Genomic DNA, 10,970 nt, shown 5'->3' with positions numbered 1-10,970 from the left:
AATAATATCTTTAATTTAACAAATTAGTTTTTAACAACAAAAAAACAAGACTTTAGAAAAGTAGTTAAATTTTTAACCAAAGAAATGAATTTTCAACTATAAGGATGAATCTTCAATAAATAAAATGAATTTTTGTACAAATTAGTTGAATTTTCAATAAGAATGAATTTTCAGTTTACAATAATTAATTTCAAACCAAATAGCTGAATTTTTAGCCATAAAGTTTAATTTTCTACCAGAAGGCGAATTTTCAACAAAATACTTGAGTTTTTAAATAAAAATGATAAATTTTCAACTAAAAATGAAATAATGATATTTTCAGTTTATAAATTATATTTTAACCAAAAACAACAGAATTTTAACAATAATGTCAAAATTCTAACCAAAGGAATTAATTTTGAACGCAATAAAAATAAATGTTTTCATTAAAAAGATAGATTTTCAACCAGAAATTGTATAGTTCAATTTTTAGTTAAAAACGAATTTTCAACCAAATAGCTATAGGCCCAACCAAAAAAGGGTTTCAAATTAAAGTAAAAATTATCAATTTAAAAAAATGAATGTTTAACAAAGTAGTTCCACTTGAAACTAAGCAGTTGAATTTCCAACAAAAAATGTAATGGTAGATATTTCAAAATCATCGTTAAAAAATATTAGTTTTCAAACAAGCAGTTGAATTTTAGGCAAAAAAATGGAATTTTTACAACTGATAAATTTTTTAACTAAAAAGACTCGTTTGCAACAAAGAAAGATTTTTCGGCTAACAAAAAAATAATTTTATCCAAAATGTAGAATTTGCATGACAAAAAGTCGAATTTTCTACAAAAAAGTGGAATTTTTAAAACAAAAATATGAGTTTTCAATGAAAAAATTATTAATTAAACATCCAAAAAAGATGAATTTTAACAGAACAGTTAACTTTTTTGAAGTCAACATTTTATTTAAATAATTGTGTACAATCCGTACGACGTGTTATTTATTTTAAGTACTTTTCAGAACTTCCCATTTTTCTAGAGATTTAATCACTTCCTTTTTTTAAGATTATTAAAATTGTACACATGTCAAGTTTCTGAAATTTAATTGTGCACTCAAAATGAGACTGCGCCCTCAGAAATTTTGAACAAAATTCCAGTCCAAGCAAACAAAAGCCGTGAATTTTCGTTTTTAGACAATAAAGATCAAAACATAGAAGAAAAAAATCAGGACGTCTGGTCACCCTACATTTTAGAGATGTAATTTAAATTTGTTGTAAAAAAAAAATCAATCCTACCTGTGAAAAGATTAATGAGAACTTGGTCAACACCGGCCTTCGTCTTGGCTTCAACGACCTGTTCGATCGAGAATCCGAGGGGAAATCCACTTTCAACTGCTTTAAATCCAGCATCCTTTGCAAGTTGATATCTTCCAATAATTGTTGGACTTTCCAAAAACATGAACGACAAGCTGCTGCAAACTTTTAGACTCATTTTTCTTCTAATTTGGAAATCGAATGACTGAGCGATGTGGCGAGAAGAATGCTGCGGAATCTTGAGTGAAAGGAAACATACTCGTAAGTATTCCGTTATATAAAGATACTTAATCTCATTACAGTACAATTTTCCTTATCCATAACTATTATCAGTTGAGCATGCGCAGGCTAAATGCTACTTGAAATTCGAAATAAACCACGTCGTATTTTTGTGGTAATCTTCTATGATCAATCGCAATAGAAAGAGGATATAATATAAGATCAATAAAAAATACTAAGTTTTCAAATCTGAAGACAATTTTAATTCAAAATAATGCAGAATTGAAAAAAAAATTAATTAAAAATTGACTACATTTCAAAATTGCTTTACTATTAGGAATTTGAATTGAATATAATATAATTTAAAGAAAGCATACATTATTTGAAAAATTTTAGTATCACACAATATAGATTTAATTTTTTAATTATATACATGCTTTAAGATTCAAAGCCTCATTTTCCGAATGGTATAGTTAAAATTATTAAGAAATTTATAATTTTTTTTTAATAAACATGACAAAATGAAGCTGAGAAAGTAACAAACATAATATGTATATATTTTAACTTATTTATTTTTCGAATGGAAGATATTTTCTACATAAGTAGAAACCCTTAAAAAAGAGGGTAAAGAAGGATATTTTTTTACAAAAATAAAAATCTATTCTTTTGAGTGAAATTAATGCAGGTACTATATTCGATTAAATTTAAATCGCTTTAAATTCCTAACATTTTAAGTAAAAGTATTGCATTTTTAACAGTATAGATTCATTTTAAATAAATAGTTGAATTTTTCTACCAAAAAGTAAAATTTTCAACTACAATTCTGAACCTTTAATTGAAATAGTACAATTTAAAGCAACAAAAAGTGAATTCTCAAATATAATGATTAATCTTTAATTGGAATAGATAACTTTTCAACCAAGAAGATTAACTTTCTACCAACTTTTCAACTACAAAAGATAAATTTACAATCAAAAATTGAATAGTTAAATTTTTGGTTAAACAAATTAATTTTTAATCCAAGAGATAAACTTTGAACTAAAATGATGGAAATTTCGATAGGATTAGTTAAATTTTAAAGCAAAAAGATGACTTTTTAATTAAAATGATGAATCGTCAACTACAAAAAGTGCGTTTTTAACAAAAAAATATTTTAATTTAAATAAAAAAAAGTATTTTTATCCGAAAAGTATACATTTTCTACCAAAATAGTTGAATTTTAATTCAAAAAGTTGAATTTTTAAGAAGGAAGATTATTTTTCTACCAAAAAGAAGAATTTTCAACAAATACTTGACTTGTCAACTTAAAAAAATTTTAAACAAAACTTTAAATTGGATTTGATTGGAATAGTCCAATTTTCAACCAAATCGTTGCATTTTCAATCAAGAAAATAAATTCTTAAAAAAATGTATCAGTTAAGATTTCAACAAAAAAATTTAATTTTGAATTAAAAAAATAGGTGAACTCAATCAAAAAATATAAAAAAAAGTAATAAAAAGTTAAAAAAGTAAGTATTTTATAAAAAAATAGCACATAAAAAAAGTTGAATTTCTTCAAAAAATAGGAAATTTTCAAAAAAACGCTTTACCCTCCAAACAAAACAACCAAAAAGCTGAATTTTCAACCAGGAAGAATAACTTTCTACTAAAATTTACATAATTAAATTTTCGGTTTAAGAAAATTATTTTAAAAAATAAAACAAATTTTCAACAAAATAGTTAAATTCTCAAAAAAATAAATATTCAATTAAATTGAAGAATATTACAAAAAATATATAACACACGAGTTTAACTTTCAACTAAGCAGTTGAATTTTTAACCAAAAAATATTTATTCAGAACGAAAAAAGAAGATCAATATTGATTTTAATTTTGTTGAACTTTCAAGCCAATTTTTTACTAAAAAGGATTCATTTTCAACAAAATACATAACCATAAAGTTGAATTTTTAACATAAAATAGAAAAGTGAAATTTGCATTAAAAAAAAATTTACTTTCAACCGAAAACAAAACCATTTCTCAACAAAATAATTACATCTAGTAACATAAAGCTACTTTTAGAAATGAAAAAACATTTTTATTTAATTTCATATTACAATTTAAATCAAATTTACGCACGCTCGCGATGAAATTCTCAGAATAAAAAAAAAAATCCCTGACAATTGTAGGTTTTCCTACTCGCGCACGGATATCCAGACGCACTTTCACTTCATCTTTTGATTTGATTTTTTCTTACCTAAAGCACATTTCTGGATTTTTTGTAGAAATAAAGGAAGCTACTATAATTATCTTGAAGATCCGCCATTTTTTTCAAACATTTTTCTTATTTTTAATGATAAATTATGACATAATATTTAAAAATCAGACTACGGGGTAAGTGTGATGCCGTTTTTCCCCCGGTTCGCAAACATTTTTCACGGTCGATGAAATTGAAAAATTCGAACTCTAAATCTAAAAAAATTGCCATTTGAGGCAATAGAAACTGAACTGCCAATAATTTTAAGCAATTTTATGCTAGAAATATTAAAAATTGAACGATTAAATTACTGTTAAAAACTAAACACTTCTTGAATTAAAAGTTAAATTATTTACATTTTAAATGATTTAAAAATCCCTAAAAGGTTTCAAAATTTGATTTCAAAATCTTGAAACATCATTAAATTTATTCAAATTTTTAAATTATTTTTTAAATTCTCTTAAAACTAATTTTTTAAAGCAAACTACATTTTTTCAAATAGAAAATTAAAATTATTACGTTCAAAATTTAGTTTTGCATATTTCATTTATAATTATTGATTTTACATGAACAAATAATTCGCAGTAATTGTACAGAAATTGAATATAAATTTAAACTTTACGCGCCAAATAATACATGATCAGTGAAAAACGAACCTAATCAACAAGAAATAAAAAGTAGTCAGAGATTTAGAAAAAATATCTTGTATTTATATTTCTCTTTTTTCTTTTTTGCAATTGCTTCCTCCTGAAGATGAACTTTTTAGTCAAGAATTTTATTATTTGCTTGAAATTCATATTTTGATATTGAAAGGTCAAACTGAAATCTTTTTTGAATAAAAATTCATCTTATTTGGTGGAAAATTCAAACTGTTTCATTGAAGATTCCACTACTTTGTACATTTTTGTTTAAAATTAATTTTTTTTGTAGTAAAGTCAACTGAAATCTTTTTTGGATGAAAATTCAACTTCTTTTGAAAATTTGTTTTTATTATTTAAAAATGAATCTATTTTAAAAGAAATAGCATCTTTTTTGAACGAAAACTTAACGGTTTGTATGAAAATTCAAAAACTTTGTTAAAAAGTCATCTCCTTTAGTTGAAAATTTAACTTTTGTGTTGAAAATTCAACTATTTCGTAAAAAATTTACTTTTTGTTTAAAACTAATATTTTGATGTTGAAAAGTCAAACTAAAATCTTTTTTAGACGAAAATTCAGCAATTTTTTTTTAATTTGTCTTTTTAATTAAAAAATGTATATGTTTGAATAAAAATTGCATCCTTCTTAAATAAAAATTAAACTGGTTGATTACAAATTTATCTTCTTTGCTTGAGGATTAAACTGTTTTCTTGTTGAAGATTCATATTTTTAGTTGAAGATTTATCTCGTGGGTAAAAGTCGAACTCCTTGAGGAATTTTATCTATATTTTGCTCAAAATTAATTTTTTCGTTGAAATTTCATATTTTCTGGATGCAAATTCAATTTTTGTACAGAAAACTCGTCTTTTGGCTAAAACGTTCAACAATTTAGATGAACTTTTCTTTTTTCATAACTAAACAATCCTTATTGGTTGAAAATTCGTCTTTTTGGTTATAAAATTATTATTTTAAAATGAAATTTCATATTTTTCCTTGAAATATTAACTGTTACACTTTTTTCTTGCGAATTCAAGTTTTTGCTGATTAAAGACGCGGAAGATTAATAGTAGAAAGTCCAAAAATAATTTTGCAAAATTTTAAACAGTAATCTTTTCAAATGTTTTAAATAACACTGATAAAAGTTCTAATTCTAATTTCTGATCACACTTACCCCTGTCGACCCTAAAATTATCTATAAAATTTCTCAATATAAAACACAATGCTGAGTGTGTAAACAAAATATTTTAAATTTGAAACGATTACGATAACAAAACGCACGCAGCGTGAACTTAACCTTATATATGGAGAAAAATAATAATTCGCTTACCACTTTCAGAGGAGAAGAATGAGTTTCGTTATCAGTGAATTCGATACCCAACTTAACCTGTTCTCTGATTCTTTTAACCGTTCTTTCCGAAACTTTGGCGTACTGAGCAGCGCGTTTCGTTGCCTGACGAAGTGGAAAAAATAAGCACTTTTGCCTTGCTTCTTGATCACAAAACTCAATAATCGACTTAATCACTTCCCGTTCTTTACTCCGAATCGTCGTACCTTTTTTCCTGCAATCTCTGCTTCCCACCTCAATCTCGTTTTTGAATTCCTCAAAACTCATTGCTCTGATTCCGAATTTTTAGATTTGTCACACTTCACCTTAATCCTGCACTGTCAAACTAAAATCAATAATAGAGGGAAAAATTAGGCCTTAACCGACAGAAGCAAAACATAAGCAAATTGTTTACTTTTCAGCCTATACAAGTTATTTGGCTTGCGGCTGGCCCAATTTTTTGGGACCATGCACAGGTGTCAAAGTTAGAAAAATGGCTAAAATCAGCGCGAAATTCTAAACACAGCCGCTAAATTAATTTGCCCTCTATCTTTATTTCAGGAAACTAAAAATACGATTGGTTGCTAGAAACATAAGAGGAAAGATGTAGAAAGAGAACAAACAAGTTTGAAAATTCAACAATTTAGTGGACATTTTTGTTTTTCTTGGTTCAAAATTGATCTCTTTTGGTAAAAAAAAACTCAATATTTTGTTGTTGAAAATTTAACTATCTGGATAGAAAATTAACTTGGTTTGCTTAAAGAATTTAGGGTAGTTCAAATTTACACCTGTAAAAATTTAACTTTCAATGTTTGGTGATAAGGCCTCCCAAATTTAATCGTTTTCCAGGAAAAAGAAATTCCGATTTTTTTCAATGCTAACCGATTTCAAAGCTTTTAAAAAAATGGAAAAAAGTATTGGATATGAACTTTATGTGAATTAAAGTATATTCATGCTAAAGACGATATTTTTTGGAATTTTTAAAATAAAAATGATTTTTAATCGATAAGTGACGAGCTTCCAAGTATTTTAAAAATAATTTTAAATTGTTTAAGCAATTATTATTTGTTTGAACAAGTTTCCTGTAAATCGGGAAAAGTTATTATCTTTCGTAGTAATTTTTACAAAGTTGATAAATGTCAAAAGTATTGGTTTTTGTTTAGCATATTTGGTACTTATTTAAACAATTTTATGTTCCTAAAATCGTAAACAGTTATTATTTTTTGGAAATAATTACACAATTAAAAAATGTTGAGAACGATATATTTTTAAAGGATATTTGGCTATTTATATAAACAGTTGTTATTTGTTTAAACAATTTTTCCCCTGACTAGCGATAAAAGTTATTATTTTTTTAAATAATGACATAATTAACATATGTTGAGACTAATATTTGTTTCTAAAGGATACTAAAAAACTTTTCAAACAATTTTCATTTGTTTAAACAATTTTTTTCTCTGCAAATAACGAATGTTAAGTGTAATATTTTTTTATTTAAAATATTTTTCTATTACTTAAACAACTAATAATCATTTACTTGCGCATGTTCATAAGGAAGGGGTGAGAAAAGTCTAGATTTTTCGAATCTCTTACACTATTTCGCTTATACCCTATATTATTTAAAGAATTAATTTCATTTGCTCTAAAAAAAGTAAGTCCTTTTTTTCTTAAAATTGCTTCTCTGTTCTGTTTCATTTATCTACTTTAGGAAAGATCTACATGCAAATTATTTTCAATTCACCTATTCAATTACTCTACAGGAGTGATTTTTAGGGAAAAAGAACTATATTTTAATAAGAGAAGTTAAATTAACTTATTTAAACAAATTATTATTGTTTAAACAATATAGAGGGTAAGCGATTCGACAAATCTAAATTTTTGTCCACGTTCCCTATAAACAGGCGCAAGTCAATCATTATGAGTTTTTATCATTCTTTGTGTCATTATTTCAGAAAATAATAGATTTTTACGATTTTAGGGAGAAAAAATTGTTTAAATAATAACCAAATATGTTACACAAAAACTACTACTCTTGATATTCATCAACTTTGTATAATTTATCCTAAAAGATAAGAACTTTCCACGATTCCTAGGAAGGCAAAAATTTTTTAAACATATAATAATTGTTTAATCCATTAAAAATTATTTAAAAAATAGTTTGAAGCTCCTCACTTATCGATTAAAAATAATTTTTATTTAAAAAATTCAATAAAATACCGTACTTAGCATGAATTTGATAGAAACTGCTATTTTGCATTTTTTCGGACATTTCCGGCCACAATAAAAGACGATTGGGGGTGTCAATATGAAAAAATATTGGGTTGAAATCATTATTGAATACTCCTTAAGTGGTGACTATACTTCAATTTATACTAGACTCTTTTCCATTTTTCTGAAAAGCAAGCTTTTCCAATTTAAAGAAAAGAAAAGAATTAGGGAATTTATTTTTTCGGAAAAGAAGAAAAAAGTATTTTAATTTTTAACCAAGTATAGTCCAGTTAGCAAACAAACAATATGAATAAATCCTCAACAAAAGATTTGTAATATTTCGTATTTCATGTATGAATGTATGAATTTTCAATTTAAAGGGATGAATTTTCAACAAAACAGTTTTGAGGTGATCACACAGTGAGAGAGTGCAGATAGAGAGAGAGAGAAAGAGAGTATATGCATTCTTTGCTTAGCGTGGCAGCAGTGGGGATATCGAAGACGAATATTTTTAGAGGAATTTTCGAATCGTCGCACAAAAAGGAGAAGCGAATAGAGAAAGAGGGTAAAGAAAGTATACTAGTAGGAGAGATATAGAGATATGGAATCTGTTCGTTCGTTCGCGTATGAATGAACGTTTGTACGATATATCGCTTTTTCAATTCATTCCCGTCCCAAAAGAAGTTTCACATCAACATTAATTTTCAAACAACAATAAACGAATTTTCTATCAGTAAAAATACGCCGAAAAAGTCGAATTTAAAGAAAAATACAGTTGAATCAACAGCCAAACTGATGAATTTGAAAAAAGAGTAATTAAATTTAATTAATTAATTAAATTTCAAAATTAATTGAATTGCTTAAAAATAGTTGAATTTTCATCAAAAAAATAAATAAAAAGACGAATTTTCTAAAAAACAAATTTCAAGAAGAGTTCTCAACAAAGCCTGGAATACTTGATATTTCAACGGAAAACTACTCTAGTTAAAACAGAAAATAGTTAAATTCAACCAAAGAAGATGAATTCTCAACAAAATTATGAAAGTTATATTTTTAGTTTGAAAAAAAATTAGTTAAATTTTCCACTACAAAGATAAATTCTCAGATAATATGAATCATCAACAAAAAATTGATTTTTAACAAAGTATATAGTTTAACTTCAAACCACGGTAGGTAACAACACCTGGTTTTTACATTAAAATTTAAGAAATTTAAATGAGATTAAAATAAAATTTAAAATGCTATTTAACCTTCAATAATAAAGTTAATGAGCAGAATTCTTGAAAATAAAACCCAGAACCCAACGACCAAATTTAGGCATTTATCATAAAATGTTCCTATTGCAATCAACGTTTCGGCATTCATTCAGCACCCTTATTGAAGGGGAAAAATAAATAAGAAATAAAAATTCAAGCCGACATGAACAGCAAAAACACCATGATGCTCTTTTCCTGACACCCAATTTTCTACTTCATTCTTGGTTGTCAGGAGAGAACATCATGGTGTTGTTGCTATTCCTGTCGGCTTGCATTTTTATCATCTATTTTTTTTTGCCTTGATAAGTGTGCTGTATGAGTGGCGAAACGTTGATTCCAACATGAAAATTTTATGATTTTTATTATTATTATTACACCATTAAGCCATTTCAATTTCGGGGTAAAAGCGTGACTCACTAGATGAGGAAGGGGTTATAGAATTTTTACATTGATCTAGAATTCTCGTGTTATTTACTTGCATAACACGGTCGTTCCGCAACACTGCTGCGGCTCAGGTTGCTGATCAATCTCTCTAGCAATCACCCCAAGTGGAGAGCCTCACAAAGTCGTCATGTGAGGTTCCCCACTTGGGTCCATTAGTATCCAAGGTATTTTGTTTCAGGCGCCATTTACTATACTGACACTCTTTTTATTAAGTATTTGTCGCCATACACTATTAGCCTAAAGCCTAAAGGGTGCATCTTTTTAAGTTCCTATTGCGGAAAAATTTAGAAAATTTCTTCCTTTTGAGTTGAACGAAAAATTGTACGAATTCAACTGCTTACGTTTGGCCTCTGTGCGGCTCCATATGTGTTACCAGAGGATGAAGAAAATATATTTTAAAATTGACAAAGCAATTTAAATCAATGACGTTAAAATGTTCTAGCATTGGAAAAAACCAACGGGGATTTTGAATCGTGGATTAATATTTCAGATGATGTGAGGATTCAATTGAAACGATAAAGTACCAATATATAAACAGTCTAGATAGCCCCATCCGAACTTCAGTTTATCGTTTAGAGATTTTTTCAGCCTCTTCATTGACTGGCTGTGGTGCTTATTGCAACAATACAACAGTGATTTTCTATGTTAATTGCATGGGTGGTGTGCTCAATATCCAAAATGAAATATAGCATAGACAGATAGATATGGAAATGGTGCGGGAAAAGAGTTTTTTGTATTTTTGCGGCATAAATAAAATCTACAAATAATTTTATCGCCGATAAATAATAGAAACCGAATGGGAGTTAAAAGATAAGTTTTTTCAGCGTATCGCAGACTACTTCCAAAATTTTTGTACGGTCTTGTTAAGCCACAAGCATTAATAAAAAATGTGACTGTTTCATTTCCTGGTATAGGGATCCAGAAGCAATGACGGTTGATTTAAGGGTTTGAGAAAACTAATTGATGACAGGGCAGAGGGTGTTGTAATAGTTCCTTTCTGGCCTAGCCCTTAAACGGCCAAAACGCCACTACCGGGACACTTCTTTTCAACGGCCAATAACTAAGACTATTCGACACTAGAAAAAATTGAGACACATATATTTTTATTGCTTAAGATCTCCTCTTTCCAACGGTGCCAATGAAATTCCTCAAAAAATTTATTTATTATCCAAAAATGCAGTTTAAACAAAAAAAAACGTGATTTTTCGTGCCTATTTTTTTTGTGAATCACGAACAAGAGCATTATGTAATAATGGACAATGTCGCCAGAGGACTACTAGATTTTGCATTGATTGCAACATATATTGCTGCTTACATTGTTTCTCAAAATTACATTCTGAAACAGCAGGATCAAAATG

The 10,970-nt window shown here is 27.2% G+C and overlaps 1 protein-coding gene across 2 annotated transcripts in view; it reads right to left on the bottom strand.

The window, feature by feature from the left end:
• Window positions 1-6,226, bottom strand: part of LOC117172532 (putative hydroxypyruvate isomerase) — an 11,822-nt gene extending 5,596 nt beyond the window's left edge. The window contains exons 1-3 of one of the 2 annotated variants that reach the window (XM_033360562.1): window positions 6,120-6,226; window positions 5,708-6,050; window positions 1,271-1,526 (exon numbers count right to left, since the gene is read on the bottom strand). In XM_033360562.1, the coding sequence (XP_033216453.1) occupies window positions 1,271-1,526; window positions 5,708-5,992 (541 nt within the window). In that variant the 5' untranslated portion in view covers window positions 5,993-6,050; window positions 6,120-6,226. Of the gene's footprint in view, window positions 1-1,270; window positions 1,527-5,707 lie in introns of both variants that reach the window. The other variant, XM_033360561.1, reaches the window with a different exon arrangement.
• Window positions 6,227-10,970: the final 4,744 nt, after the last annotated feature.

This window comes from Belonocnema kinseyi, chromosome 5 (assembly GCF_010883055.1).
Source record: "Belonocnema kinseyi isolate 2016_QV_RU_SX_M_011 chromosome 5, B_treatae_v1, whole genome shotgun sequence".
Classification (NCBI taxonomy): Eukaryota; Metazoa; Arthropoda; class Insecta; order Hymenoptera; family Cynipidae; genus Belonocnema; species Belonocnema kinseyi.
The sequence above is the reverse complement of the archived record's forward strand: the minus strand, read 5'-3'. Positions and strand labels throughout refer to the sequence as shown.